The sequence below is a fragment of the Cherax quadricarinatus genome, chromosome 6 (genome assembly GCF_038502225.1).
Source record: "Cherax quadricarinatus isolate ZL_2023a chromosome 6, ASM3850222v1, whole genome shotgun sequence".
NCBI lineage: Eukaryota > Metazoa > Arthropoda > Malacostraca > Decapoda > Parastacidae > Cherax > Cherax quadricarinatus.
The window spans coordinates 34,374,446-34,390,396 of NC_091297.1; the positions used below are offsets into that span (position 1 = coordinate 34,374,446).

At 40.9% G+C, this 15,951-nt stretch overlaps 1 protein-coding gene across 1 annotated transcript in view; it reads left to right on the forward strand.

Moving 5' to 3' along the window:
* Positions 1-15,951, forward strand: part of LOC128694331 (dentin sialophosphoprotein-like) — a 153,335-nt gene that overhangs the window by 85,669 nt on the left and 51,715 nt on the right. Inside the window, exons 2-5 of the mRNA XM_070105376.1 lie at positions 1,395-1,445; positions 2,338-2,514; positions 5,216-6,011; positions 13,125-13,400. Of these exons, the coding sequence (XP_069961477.1) occupies positions 1,406-1,445; positions 2,338-2,514; positions 5,216-6,011; positions 13,125-13,400 (1,289 nt within the window). The 5' untranslated portion in view covers positions 1,395-1,405. The remainder of the gene's footprint in view (positions 1-1,394; positions 1,446-2,337; positions 2,515-5,215; positions 6,012-13,124; positions 13,401-15,951) is intronic.

A 15,951-nucleotide genomic window follows, 5' to 3' on the forward strand; every position in this document is an offset into this window, starting at 1 on the left:
CTCTCATCCTGATTCCTTGTAGCTTATAACCAGCAGCTACACACAGTACAGTTGTAATGCCCCGACAACTGCACAGCCATAACTAACCAATTACTGAGGATAACTGGATGATTATAAAGGATAGCTGGATCATTATAGAGAATATCTGCATTATTATAAAGGATAAATGCATCAGTATAGAGGACATACAAGAGGTGGTTGTGTCATTCACAATGAGTCCGATATAACGTAGTCGGTGCCCATCACAATCAAAGGATTAATATTCAAGTAAAGAGCAGATATTTTACCTGCTAAGAGCTGGTAGGTTGTAACTAATACTGGATGTTATGAAGGTTAATAGCTGTTATTCTACAAGCTAATAGCTGTTATTCTTAAAGCTAATAGCTGTTATTCTTAAAGCTAACAGCTGATATTCTATAAGCTAATAATTGTTATTCTACAAGCTAATGGCTGATATTCTCCAAGCTGATGTTCAATAGACTAATAGCTGTTATTCTGCAAGCTAATAGCTGTAATTGTTCAAGTTAAGAAGTCATATTCTACAAATTAAGATCTGATTGATACTCCACAAGCTAAGAGCTGATATTTTACAAGCTAACAATATCGTCTGTGTGTGTGTATATATATATATATATATATATATATATATATATATATATATATATATATATATATATATCCTAGGTAGTAGGTTGGTAGACAGCAACCGTCCAGGGAGGTACTACCGTCCTGCCAAGTGAGTGTAAAACGAAAGCCTGTAATTGTTTTACATGATGGTAGGATTGCTAGTGTCCATTTTTGTCTCATAAACATGCAAGGTTTCAGGTACGTCTTGCTACTTCTACTTACACTTAGGTCACACTACACATACATGTACAAGCATATATATACACACCCCTCTGGGTTTTCTTCTATTTTCTTTCTAGTTCTTGTTCTTGTTTATTTCCTCTTATCTCCATGGGGAAGTGGAGCAGAATTCTTCCTCCGTAATCCAGGCGTGTTGTAAGAGGCGACTAAAATGCCGGGAGAAGGGGCTGGTAGCCCCTTCTCCCGTATAAATTACTAAATTTAAAAAGAGAAACTTTTGTTTTTCTTTTTGGGCCACCCTGCCTCGGTGGGATACTGCCGGTTCGTTGAAAGAAATTATATATATATATATATATATATATATATATATATATATATATATATATATATATATATATATATATATATATATATATATATATATATATATATATATCAGTAAAATCCACAGTGTAAGGATACTGTGATTTTCATTTTATTGATGTAGGTACAAGCTGATCTTTGTCTGTCGTTGTTATTAATAAATTGCTGATTTTATTGTTCTGAGTATTTGATTTGATTTAATAAGTACTTGCTTTGCTTTACAGGAGGAAGAACCATGGATGGAGTACAAGCGGTCCACTTAGGCCACATTGATGGTAAGTTGCGATCCAGCGGGGAAATACTTGCAGCATTCTGGGCACGCGGCCCACAGCCGGGGAGCTGGACGAAGTATTTGAGATGTAGCTCTGAGTTGTCATCTATGTTGTTTTACTCTTATTGTATTTTTGTCAATGCATTTTGGCAATGTATTTTCTCTTTAAATAAAATTTATATTAAATAGAGGAAGTGGTAGGAGAAATTTTTCAAACAGCTTCAGAGTTTTCCCTGAAGCAAATTTATTCTTTTCTCTGAGGATGAGGGTTCCCAGGACAGTTCTAGAGGTGGTACCTCCTTATATATATATATATATATATATATATATATATATATATATATATATATATATATATATATATATATATATATGTTTGTATGTGTGTATGTGTGTGTGTGTGTGTGACATAGTGGGAACGACAGTTAGTTGGGTTTTCCTGTACTATATCATCACACAGGATGAGGTTACACTGTCATATTCCATCATACAGGATGATGTTACACTGTCATGTTCCATTACACAGGATGGTGTTTCCTTGTCATATTCCATCACACGATGGATTTCCCCTCTCATGTGCCATCACACACAGTGGGTTTCCCTGTCATATTTCTTCTCACGGAATGTTTCTCGTACATCAACTGCTGGAATTCTGTATGTCAGTGTGAGCTGGAAGACTTCAGTACCGGTTATCAGGCTGGGAAGTGGATTCTGGGTGCTGACTGTAGACAGAAACGCGGGTAGTTGATGAATCAGATGCTACGTCAGTGCCTAAGTGTACAGAGTGAGAAAAAAAAAGAGTATGGACAGTGAATGAATATGATGTGCAGTGACTGAAAGTGACCAAATTGTTGCTGTTTTAAGTTACTTATGCGTAGTATTTTTGGCTTGGTCAGCGTGGGCGTGGATGCTGACCGTGGGCGTTGGCGTGATGGTAAGCATGAAGGCGGTGCCCACACAGGGCCAAGTTACAGGGTACCGTAAAAAATGGTGTCACTGTGACCTCGACCCTTGCCTGCAGAGTGTCCTTGCTGCCCTGCTGGCCAACAAGACCATCCCTAATTGCTCTCCAGGTGAGTCTCAAGACCACATTTTTCTCAGATGAATTCCAGGACCTGTCCCAAACATTACATAATTTGCTCCCCCAAGAAAGTCCCAAGATCTTTATCTTCTTAGTCTGCCTCTCAGGTCAGTCACAAGACCTCTTTCATTTTTAGACCGATCCCAGATAGAATGTTGTCGATAGTGAGGGGGGTTCTGCTTTGACACTTATCACACATCCAACTCACTTAGATTCCAATTCAGATCTAAATTATGTGAACTCTTCCCTTTGACAGGGCTGCATACTACTTAGCATACTGGTTACTTACCAATCTGATGTCTCTGATGATACCTGGCACTTGGTCTAATCCAGGCCGTAACTGTCCAATACGTTCTGATAGAGTGAAACGCAAGCCTTGTGCCTGTCTCGCGTGACTGACACCATGACTGACTCTAATGACTCCCGGTAATCTGAACCTTCTCCCACCTACCTTGAATGAGATTATGTACTGCAGTCTAAACCGGACAAAGTTGTCAGCTGTACTGCTAGTGGCGGCTCTTAGGGAGGTCAGGCATGGCCACACACAGGTAAGGTCCCCACGACTAGTTCACTAAACTTGACTGTGAATCCGGTGCAACTCCAAAGATCTACAAATCACTTGATTGAGCCTTAAATTCTATAATACTGCTAACTTTAATTAGGTGATGCACGTAGTGCTACGAGATACCCCTCGCTGGGCGATTTGGACACAGCCTATATTGTGCCTAGTTGGACTCAGACTGTTGCTCCCTGGCTATCAAACGTATACTTGGGCCAGAGAGGCATAGTTGCCAGAGACGGGAAAAATTAACACTTACAAAGTTTTGTAGACATGAGAGAATGTCTGTATGGCATTCATAAATTGGAGATCCTAGCCTAATGGGTACGGGTCTCATAATTATATCAAGTCACTGACGGCTTCTCAAGAGAGGGGAAAATCTGTTAGGCAACCCCTCCCCCCTTTTCCCCGTAGTGGGGGTTTCTAACAGTCACTATGACACAGGGTTCATTCACCCGCGTAATGGAATGGTGGAGGACTCTGTGGAATAAAATTCGAGTCACACACACACAGAATGGGTACTGTTACCTCGCTGTGACAGGTGAGTAAAGACGCCAGCTCCAAAGGATGAGTCTGGAAGTGGTGGCACTCCAGTCACACAGAAAGCAAGTAGTGGCACTTTGCAGTGGCTGATGATTGATGTCGCCATCACATAGAGTAAACGAGTCTAGCTGGTGTGATGACCCTTCATTTACATATAACAGCAGGTGATTGTAACTTATAGAATCAGTCCATATGACTGTGTCGTTAACAATTCCACCAAGAAATCTAGCTAGTGGCACGACCCTCCAGTCACATACAGACCGAGTATAGACCGATCAGTGTATACGACTGGAAGGTAAACAATGGGTTATTAAATGTTTCCACTTGAAAGCTTGATTGATCAACCTAGTGATACTGATCATTTGCGAGTTAATATTAGATGAGGCTTGAGTACCATCGCGAATGAGTTGTTAGTCACACCAAGAACCTAATCACCTTTGTTGTGCATCGGGTAAATCACTTTCTTGGGACAGTGACGTATGCTGGGAGCTGTTAATGAGAATTGTTGTAGTTAGCATCGTGTCCACAATAATGCTGCCCTGGGCGAACTAATTACCCAGTGGGAGATTGTGAGACCAGAAGTGTGGTGGAGTGATGATCGGATTCTCCGATCATATAGCAGCCATCAGAGCCGGCACAGCCACGCGGAAAGAAAAATAATGAGATTTCTCATTGAGACTGCTTATCTACTGATCTTCTCCTATCATCCCACCATTTATACACACACAAACAAATATGCTTTACTAAGTACAGTAATATTTTCATTTAACCATGAAACTATATTTTCCATAATTGGAATGTGTTTAGTTTTGAGTCTTTGATGATATTTTTATTGTACGACTTGTGGGTTCCAAGGCCTCAAAATGCCACAATTCCTCTCTTCCCTCAGGTCGAAAAGAATATTTTGTTTTATTTTAAACTTTTGTAATTTTTGCTATTTAGAATAGTATATACATAATATATTCATTGGTATGCTAATATCATGAGAAAATGTTCGAGAATTTTTATTCTAAAAGACAGACGAGATAATTAAAAATCTGTGATCTGCTTACGTGATTTTTTTTTCTTTTTTTTTTTTTGCTTTATTTTTCTCAAGCTGGGTAAAACATGTTTATGTTTTGGGGATCATTGTTTTTCAACAGCGTGTTCATTATAGTTTACACATGTTTATTTTAGGTAACATCCAAACTATCTTCTAAGGTGGGTGTTTTAACTTGTTGAATGTGTCTATTCCTAAGAGGTTCATCATTGCTCCTTCTCACTACCACTGATCTATGCCCATGTTCTTCAAAATGCGCCTCATCTGACTTTTCTCCATCCCGTTTATTATAGTTAACACGTGTTTAAATTTTATAGGTAGTTTATCTCTTGCCTCACTCATTGCCAAAATAATGAAAAATATTTAAATTAAATATAACTATAATCATATTATATTCTGCCGTTCCGTTTTTTATTCTCTGTCGTTTTTCTCAAATTTCCGTCGAGTCTTTCAACTTTTTAATCGCCTTCCTTGTCTTCCACCACGTCTTCCTTCTTTTCCTCTCCCTCATCATTATTTTGGCTCTATTTCTTCTTCTCTTCCTGGAAACAGAAAATCCATTTGTAGATGCAGGGCCACCGCCGAGCAACAATACTTCAGGCAACACCACCGCAGGCGCTGCTGGTGCCTCGACCAATTCTTCAGGCAACGCCACCGCAAATACCTCAGGAACATCGAACGGTACCGCATCCAACTCTACCACTGGTGCTGGATCGGCATCAAACACCACTTCGTCCAACTCTACCACTGGATCAACATCAAACACCACTTCGTCCAACTCTACCACTGATGCTGGATCGGCATCAAACACCACTTCGTCCAACTCTACCACTGGATCAACATCAAACACTACTTCGTCCAACTCTACCACTGGATCATCATCAAACACCACTTCGTCCAACTCTACCACTGGATCAACATCAAACACCACTTCATCCAACTCTACCACTGGGTCAACATCAAACACCACTTCGTCCAACTCTACCACTGGATCAACATCAAACACCACTTCATCCAACTCTACCACTGGGTCAACATCAAACACCACTTCGTCCAACTCTACCACTGGATCAACATCAAACACCACTTCATCCAACTCTACCACTGGGTCAACATCAAACACCACTTCGTCCAACTCTACCACTGGGTCAACATCAAACACCACTTCGTCCAACTCTACCACTGGGTCAACATCAAACACCACTTCGTCCAACTCTACCACTGGGTCAACATCAAACACCACTTCGTCCAACTCTACCACTGGGTCAACATCAAACACCACTTCGTCCAACTCTACCACTGGAACAACATCAAACACCACATCGTCCAACACCACAACTACGGGAAGGTGAGAGATAGAGGGGTAAAGAAATCAGAGGGTCAGAGAAAGTACGTGGGAATGCAGAGAAAAGGCAGACAGTCTAACTACTTTCTATTTTGTATGGATTGCTGAGATGGAAACTGATTTCTACTGGTAGTACTACTAACAGTAGCACCTAACTGGGTAATTAATTCTTCACTGATCAGGCAGTCTCTGCTCGATAAAGCACCAACATGGTATCGAATTGAATTAGGCATTTGCAGCCTATGCTTATGCTCATTTTATTCTATAAAATGTACACCAAAACTGGACAGCATATTTGTTATAAAGTTTGGGGATCCTTGGGGGTAAAACACAGTTCTAGGGATAAACTCAAAATTATTTAAATTATAAGTGGTCAGTACCGTTATTAATGACCTTAGATTTGATCTTCCAGGAAGGTCAATTAAACTGCCCTTTATAAAAATAAACATGCATTATACCAAATAGTATACATAACACCAACCCGTCATCAACACACATCACAAAAACAGTAAATAATACACTCGTAAACTTTTACTAGTTGATTAAAGTTAGGCCGTAAGAAAATTAACTTGATCAGTGACTCGAGTAGACTGGCGTACTCCCAACCTGCTGGTAAACACGCTATTATTACTGTACTTCTTGTTATTCTTATTCTGTGCATCAAACAACAATGCCAGGCACCTTCCAGGGCACACATGAGCACAAAAGCACCAAACACAACCTATGGCCTGAGCATAACCACAAAATACACAAAGTCACTTACCTGCCACTTCAACACCATGTCCCTCGACGCTTCACTCTGTGATGCCATGACGTCATGAGACACGAAAACCGTCCACAAAACGCCGACATGATTTCTGAAATTATGGAGCACTTCTGTTTACACTATTAATACCTTATTTTATGACATATTCTATCACAATCAGGCAGTAGCCTGCACAACACCCCTGCCATCAAACCAACGGTCTCACCCAACTAGCTGTGTACAATCGGATGCAGCTAGTCAAAAGAAAAAAAAGGACAGAAACGAAAATAAACATCAAAGACAAAAAAAAGTGCATCAGTACAGGCAGTAATCCTTACCTTAATTGCCTTGGTACACTCTTTTTATATAGACAGCGAACCAAAACCCAACTGTATAAACCCAACACAACAACTATCACCACAATATGAGCTCTGCTAATACACAGACTTGTGAAACTTGTTTAATATAAAAGTGAACAAATTTTATGCCCACAGTCATGCCTTATAGCCATATCCTCACAGAAACCATAAACTACGAAAATGCACCATCACAGCACATTGCTGGCCAAGCACCTGCCTTGATACATTTTACCTATACAGTATACAACTTGATACACTACTGAATGGGTTTCCTCTGTACAGCATATTTGCACATAACCAAATAAGAGTAACTTGGTTACATCAGTACAAAATAGGTCAGAAATTGAAAAACTCTTTGTCTTAATAAGCATTACTGTCAAGTACCACAAATTCCTGCTTACAATAGATACAAAGTTTCAAAAAAATCTGGCACGAAACATAAGTGACTTTTCACAGTAATAGCATAAATATTTGACAAGTCCACATATTAGTTACTACACAGAAAAGGATATCACATTATCAACCTGTGCCCATATCAATCTTTAGTAAGCAAAACTGACTGCGCAAAACACGCCTCTGAGAAAAATGGTAGGAGAGCACAGGATGGAAAAGTATAAGACCCCAAAAAACCTGGGTGGATAGCCGTAAAAAAATTTATTGGTGGGATTGTGGCCATAAAGAAAACACTGGAATCATCACTGATGCCTCTCAGAAGGTTAGCTTCGGAGGCCTTCACGTGCACTGTCATTCCTAAGAAACCTGGAGCCACCCACACTAGTGACCCATGAAATAGGTAGGTCCAGGAGAAACAAAAAAAAGAAAAATAGGATCACTATTCATGATCCAAAATAATGGTAAGGCATCAGTACCCCGTAAACTGAAATCCTTTTGGTCCGACAGATCATAGGACACTAACATAACACACGTAGGTGAGGCATACCAGCCAGCACCTAAAAATAAATTTAACATATCTTACCTAGGCATGTAAAACAGATGTGACTACCACTAAAATTAACACACACCCTAGGGAAATCTGATACCCCCACCACCAATTCAACTCGCATGTCTCCTTTAGGTGTTCCGAGATATCATCTACTCGCCCACTGCAAAACACTGTTCAATAAAAGCAGATTAGTGATCTATACGCCACATTATGTACATTTTTTACACATGAGATAATGCATCAGCAACGACATTCTTTGTTCCCTTTGCATAATGAATCACCAAATACAGAGATTGTAGGTACTGAGCCCACCTAGTGAGTCTTTGGTTGATGTTTCTCATTAGGTGAAGGAAACATAAAGATCTGAAGTTAGCATACACAGTGACAGTGTGAGATCTTAATAATATAAAAAGCTGCTATATACACAACACCAGTTAAAATTTTCTTTCCCGTGATCAAGTTTTCTTGATACTTATACTCAGAGAAATAACTTATAGTAAGAATTCTGCGACTTTTCTCAACAATACAGAAAACATCAATACACCAGGTTATGTCAACAATGTTTGTACATTTCCGGAAAATCTTGAATTTTCATATCCCACACAATCTCAAGTACAGAAAGAGACCAACTGGCATTACAAACAGGAAGATGTCACTGGTACACAGTGTCATGGGAATTTGATAACCTTTCCACATATCTAGTTTACAGACATATTTAGCTCCCCTAACTGTATCATACGAACTGAAGATGCAGGAGGCTGCATCAGTGACATCATCCACACTAGGAAGATGAAAACAATTAACCTTTGTTAATAAATTTACCTTGAGTTAGTCAGTGCACATTCTCGTGGTGTAATCTGGTTTGGAACTATTAAGCAGGGTGATGCCCACTGACTCGCTAGGTACTATTAGATTATTGTCATGTAGGAATTTCACCTCCTTCACCATATTCGCCTTTCTTTGTAGGTTCTTTCTATAAGGGGCCTGCCGAATTGACTTATCCTTCCCTAGATTAAATATTTCTATCATTTTCCTATTCCTTGTTCAGAAGCAAATTGAACTCTCTTTTTCTTCAGCCCTAAGGATTGCTGACTCCTTTTCTTCCCAGAGCTTCGTACATTCCATCCTTCTCAGGTCTTTTTCCTCCTGAATTAGGGTTAATTTCAACCTTAAAATCTCAGCTTTATTAGTTCCCTTATTAGCAGTGATGTGTGAACCAGGGAAATTTTCGCCAAGGTCACTGCCACCAACATAATCTGTACTGGTTCCAGACATTTTTGTATATATTAGAAAATTGTAGGTAAAAGACGCACGCCTACTTATTATTACAGCAGAAACCTAATAATGCAAAATAATAAACCATTAAATAGCAAATCACAAAATTTTAAAGACGCAGCTTACCATCTTCCCTCAAAAATGTTACACAAAATGTTATATATTCATACAGAATTACTATCAAGAAAACACTTCCTAAAACTCACCAGATTTACAAAAATAAAATTAATCAGGAAAATATATTTTCTGGTTATACCTGATAAAAGGTAAATTATTATTTTCTGTAAATATGTTATGATACCTCCTAGGTATAAACTTGGTTTAGAAAGAGTCTCGAGCAAACAATGGGATATAACAAAAAAGGCACAATACCGTGACTGGAACAATACACAAATAACACGCACATAGAAGAGACGAGTTTACGACGACGTTTCGGTCCGATTTGGACCATTTACAAAGTCACACTAATGAAAAGGAAAGAAGAAAGGGTATAAATAGTCAGGAGGTGGAGGTAGAGGGAAGTAGTAGTGGGGAAGGTAGTAAGAAGGAGGAGAGGCCAGTCAGATATTAAGAAAGTGGAACACTGCAAGGGAGCTAGGTGCCCACAAGGGAGCTAGGTGCCCACAAGGGAGCTAGGTGCCCACAAGGGAGCTAGGTGCCCACAAGGGAGCTAGGTGCCCACAAGGGAGCTAGGTGCCCACAGAGGGTAACAGCAAGAACGCAGAGGGGGGGGGGTGGAAATATACCTAAATAAAGAAGGAACATATACACAGGGCAGAAAAAAGACAATCCAAAGGAGAAAGAGGAAAGAGGAAAGGGAAAGAGGAAGAAGAAAAGGAGGAATCAGGTTAAGTCACCGGTGTTCTGAAGTTTGGAGCATTTTACAATGTAGTGGGAGAGGAAGGCATCTACAGAGACGAAGCCAGGACTAAGATCCATACAAGGAAAGTTGTGCATTAGGGAGGATTCAACCAGACGGCGACTGTTAAAGTTGGAAGTAGGGAAGACAGTTTTAGCAGAAGACCAGTCAATAGGATGACTGTGATCTCTGACGTGACAGAAAAGAGCATTGTTAGTGTCGGCAAGCCTAACACTACTTTTGGGCTGGCTAGGTCTGTCAAAAAGGGATCGACCAGTTTCTCCAAAGTATTGAAGAGGACAGGAGGAGCAAGAAATAGAGTAGATACCAGGCATCTGTAGAGGGAGGAGATTAGTGCGAAGAGTGTTAGTCTGTCGGAAAGTAAGTTTGATGTCCAAGGAACGGAGGGCTGTATAGCCCTTGTGGCTTAGCGCTTCTTTTTGATTATAATAATAATAATAAGGAACGGAGAGAGTTGTTGACATTAGAAAGGCCGGAAATGTAGGGAAGGCAGAGGACAGAAGAGTTCCCAGGAGTAGAGAGTTTGGGAGAGAAGAAATTACGTTGAGCACGTGAGAGGGCAGAGTCTGTGAAATGGGAAGGGAAGCCAAGACGGGAAAACGAATTATGAAGAGTGGAAATTTCTGATTGAGGGAACTGAGGATCACAAATGCGGAGAGCACGAAGAAAGAGGGATATAAGAACACTTTTCTTGACAGAGGAAGCATGATAAGAAAAGTAGTGAATGTACATGCCACTGTGCATAGGTTTGCGGTAAACGGAAAAGGCAAAACCTGTATCTGAGCGGTGGACATTAACATCAAGGAAAGGAAGCAAGGAATTAGATTCCCATTCAGCCTTAAACTTAATGAAAGGGGCAAAATTATTAAGAGCATCAAGAAATGGTTGGAAAAGACTAGAGTCATGAGGCCACAGAGCAAAGATGTCATCTACATAGCGAAGCCAAAGAGGAGAGTTTGAGGTAATCAATCCCTTGAGGTGTTCAATCCATTAATCTTGTAGAAAGTACAGTATATGGCGGAGAAGTGGCTTACATACTGTAGTCAGGTGAGTCGAAGCAGGAGAAAGCGGAATCACAGTGGAACCATCCACTAGTCTAAGTAGGTCAAAGGTTGGACAAGGTTGTATCAAGATCCCATGATGTTGCAGTGTCTGACGAATGTGATAAATGGTTTTCAAAACAGACAAGTTGAAGATTGAGACACCTGATGAAGCCAATGTGTGGCGAAACGTTTCCTCAATAGAGATTCCCATATGTTTCACAAGTGTCTCAATCTTCAACTTGTGGGTTTTCAAAACTATTTATCACATGTGTCAGACACTGCAACATCATGGGATCTTGATACAAGGAATTCTTCAACACTTGTGTCTCTTTGTTGCTGTGTTTCATCTCTGAAGCATTCTGTCCCGGTTCACCTTGTCAATTCCTCTCAGTATTTTATGTCGTTATTATGTCCCCCCCCCCCCACATTCTTCCTGTCCTCTAGTGTCATCAGGTTGAGTTCCCTTAACCTGTCTTCGTGGGACATACCCCTTAGCTCTGGGACTAGTCTTTTTTTTTTGTTTGTTTGTTTTTTTGTTTTGCATATTTTCCACTTTCTCTAATTTCTTCACGTATTTGACTAGGTGTGGGCTCCATACTGGTGCTGCATACTCTATTATGGACCTGACGTAAACAGTATAAAGTGTCGTGAATGACTCCTCACTTACATGTCGAAACGCTATTCTTAGGTTTGCCAGGCACCCAAATGCTGCAGCAATTATTTGGTTGATGTGCGCCTCAAGAGATGCATTTGGTATTACACTCACCACAAGATTCTTTTTCTGAGTCGAATTTGCAGTCTTTGACCCCCGAGCCTGTATTCCGTCTGTCATCTTTGTACTTCCCCAAGCTTTATAACCTTGCACTTGATGTGGTTAAACTCTATGAGGCAGTTGTTGGACCAGGTTTGCAGACTGTCCAGATTCCTTTGTAGTTTTACCTGATCCTCGTCCACTTGTATTCTCATTAGTTTTACGTCCTCAGGAACAGCTCTGAATCTATACTTTGTGTCATGTCATTCACATACACAAGAAACAGCATCGGCCCTAGGAATGACCCTTGTGGAACATCACTCGACACACGCGCCCCTTCCGACACCTAGTCGCATACCATCACTCGTTGTTTCCTTCCCGTCGGCTATTCCAAGATCCATTACATTGCTTTTCTTATTGTTCCTGCCTGCTCCTCTAACTTTTGAACGAATCTCTTGAGCGGTACTGTGTCAAAAGCCTTCTTACAGTCCATGAAATTGTAATACACCCATCCCTCTCTCCCTCTCTCTCCTGTTTTATTTCTGTTACCTTGTCGTAGAACTCCAGTTGGTTTGTGACACAGGATTTTCCATCCCTGAAGCCCTGCTGGTTGTCATGTAAGAGCCCGTCCCTTTCTAGATGCTCCACTACTCTTCTGATAATCTCCATATTTTCATACTATACATGTCAGTGACACTGGTACGTAGTTTAATTCTACCTGTGTTATATTGTGTTATTGAAAACCAGGTCTGTGTTATACTGCGTTCTTGAAGTCCAAGTTTGTGCTAAATTGTGTTCTTGAACTCCAGGTCTGTGTTATGTTTTAGAGATGTATCTTTTCTCCTCCTCTGATGTTATTATTGTATAGAAACAAAAAACAACGTCACAGTTTTAAATTAAACTTGCTCGCTCAACTTCATTTTAAGGAGAAAACTGAGCAAAATCTTTTTAGTAGGAAATGAAAAAACCTTGACGTTCCATGTCTTGATAACTTGTCAACTAACATAAGGGCGAGGGGACACTGATAGGCTTGGTCTGGGACCAGGCAACTGGGGCGTTGACCCTCGATAACATCCTTCAGGCATGTCTATTCTATTCTGCTTCACCTTATTTTCAACAGAAAGAAGCGCTCTGCTGGTGACGCTACTGAAGGAATCACCAGATACGCTAACCAGGTGACCGAGGTCGTCGATAAAGTGGTCAACAAGGCTGAGAAAGTGGCTCAAGTGGTCCAGCAAATGACTCAAGTGGTCGCTTGGGCAGGCCAAGTGTCTGGAGATGCCACGGTAGATGTTGGCACGGACGGTGCCAAGACAGTAGCTAACGAGGGTGTCAGAGCAGAGCCTCAGGGAGAGGGAGAAGCTGCATCACACACCGTCTTTATCTCACAACGCAGGTAAGACAACCTCCGACACTCCTCTGTTTCACCTGAGTCGCATCAGAGACATGTGTCTACACTTTAATCCCCATCGTAGACATATTTTCCGGAAGCGGTTATAAATGAGGAAGTTCAATAACAGAAGTGAGGATATATAAGTTCAGTGAGAGAAGCGAGGATCAGTAAGTTCAATGACAGTGAGGATCAACGAGTAAGTTCAGTGACAGTGAGGATCAATGAGTAAGTTCAATGACAGTGAGGATCAATGAGTAAGTTCAGTGACAGTGAGGATCAATAAGTTCAATGACATTGAGAATCAATGAGTAAGTTCAATGAAAGTGAGGATCAATGAGTAAGTTCATTGTCAGTGAGGATCAATGAGTAAGTTCAATGACAGTGAGGATCAATGAGTAAGTTCAGTGACAGTGAGGATCAACGAGTAAGTTCAGTGACAGTGAGGATCAATGAGTAAGTTCAGTGACAGTGAGGATCAATGAGTAAGTTCAATGACAGTGAGGATCAATGAGTAAGTTCAGTGACAGTGAGGATCAACGAGTAAGTTCAGTGACAGTGAGGATCAATGAGTAAGTTCAGTGACAGTGAGGATCAATGAGTAAGCTCAATGACAGGATCAATGAGCAAATTCAATGTCAAAAGTGAAGACTAGTTAGTAAGTTCAATGCCAGAAGTGAGGATCATTGAGTAACTTCAATGACAGAGGTGAGGATCAATGAGTAAGTTCAATGACAGAGGTGAGGATTAATGAGTAAGTTCAATGACAGAGGTGAGGATCAATGAGTAAGTTCAATGACAGAGGTGAGGATCAATGAGTAAGTTCAATGACAGAGGTGAGGATCAATGAGTAAGTTCAGTGACAGAGGTGAGGACTAATGAGTAAGTTCAGTGACAGAGGTGAGGATCAATGAGTAGGTTCAGTGACAGAGGTGAGGACTAATGAGTAAGTTCAGTGACAGAGGTGAGGACTAATGAGTAAGTTCAGTGACAGAGGTGAGGACTAATGAGTAAGTTCAGTGACAGAGGTGAGGACTAATGAGTAAGTTCAGTGACAGAGGTGAGGACTAATGAGTAAGTTCATTGACAGAGGTGAGGATCATTGAGTAAGTTCAATGACAGAGGTGAGGATCAATGAGCAAGTTCAATGACAGAGGTGAGGATCAATGAGTAAGTTCAATGACAGAGGTGAGGATCAATGAGTAAGTTCAATGACAGAGGGTCAGGATCAATGAGTAAGTTCAGTGACAGAGGTGAGGATTCATGAGTAAGTTCAGTGACAGAGGTGAGGACTAATGAGTAAGTTCAGTGACAGAGGTGAGGATCATTGAGTAAGTTCAATGACAGAAGTGAGGATCATTTAGTATTATTCTTTTGACAAAAATAAACTTACATAGTGGTCTTACAGCACCTGAAAAAGGGAGTTAGTCAGACTTGATCCGAGGAATGGAGGGTTAACTGCACTTCTTTAGAGCAAGTGTCCTTCATTAAGGCGTCTCCATTGATGGTAGGTCCCGCTTTACAGTGATTTGCTCTATAGTGTTTCGCTAATACAGCGGCTGTCAATTATACCCATACTTCATGTATTCAGACTTCCTACAATAAATATATTCACAACTCACTATAAGTTTAAGACGAAAATATATTAAGGTAAGTAATGTGTGTTGTGTATATATTTTAGGCCTAGCTATATTTCACACTTAATATATGACAGTGTAAATATGTTGTAAGGTATGCATTTGAAAGTTAAAAAAACAACTGTGATTCACTTTAGAGCGATTTTAGCTTCACAACTGTAGCCCGGAACCTGACCTGCTGCCTCACAGAAGTCTCCCTCCTTCTCTGAGGTACTCCACAAACACTACCTTCCTCACAGAAGACTCCCTCCATCTCTGAGGTACTCCACAAACACTAGCTTCCTCACAGAAGACTCCCTCCATCTCTGAGGTACTCCACAAACACTAGCTTCCTCACAGAAGACTCCCTCCTTCTCTGAGGTACTCCACAAACACTAGCTTCCTCACAGAAGACTCCCTCCATCTCTGAGATACTCCACAAACACTAGCTTCCTCACAGAAGACTCCCTCCATCTCTGAGATACTCCACAAACACTAGCTTCCTCACAGAAGACTCCCTCCTTCTCTGAGGTACTCCACAAACACTAGCTTCCTCACAGAAGACTCCCTCCATCTCTGAGATACTCCACAAACACTAGCTTCCTCACAGAAGACTCCCTCCATCTCTGAGGTACTCCACAAACACTAGCTTCCTCACAGAAGACTCCCTCCATCTCTGAGGTACTCCACAAACACTAGCTTCCTCACAGAAGACTCCCTCCATCTCTGAGGTACTCCACAAACACTAGCTTCCTCACAGAAGACTCTCTCCTTCTCTGAGGTACTCCACAAACACTAGCTTCCTCACAGAAGACTCCCTCCATCTCTGAGGTACTCCACAAACACTAGCTTCCTCACAGAAGACTCCCTCCATCTCTGAGGTACTCCACAAACACTAGCTTCCTCACAGAAGACTCCCTCCATCTCTGAGATACTCCACA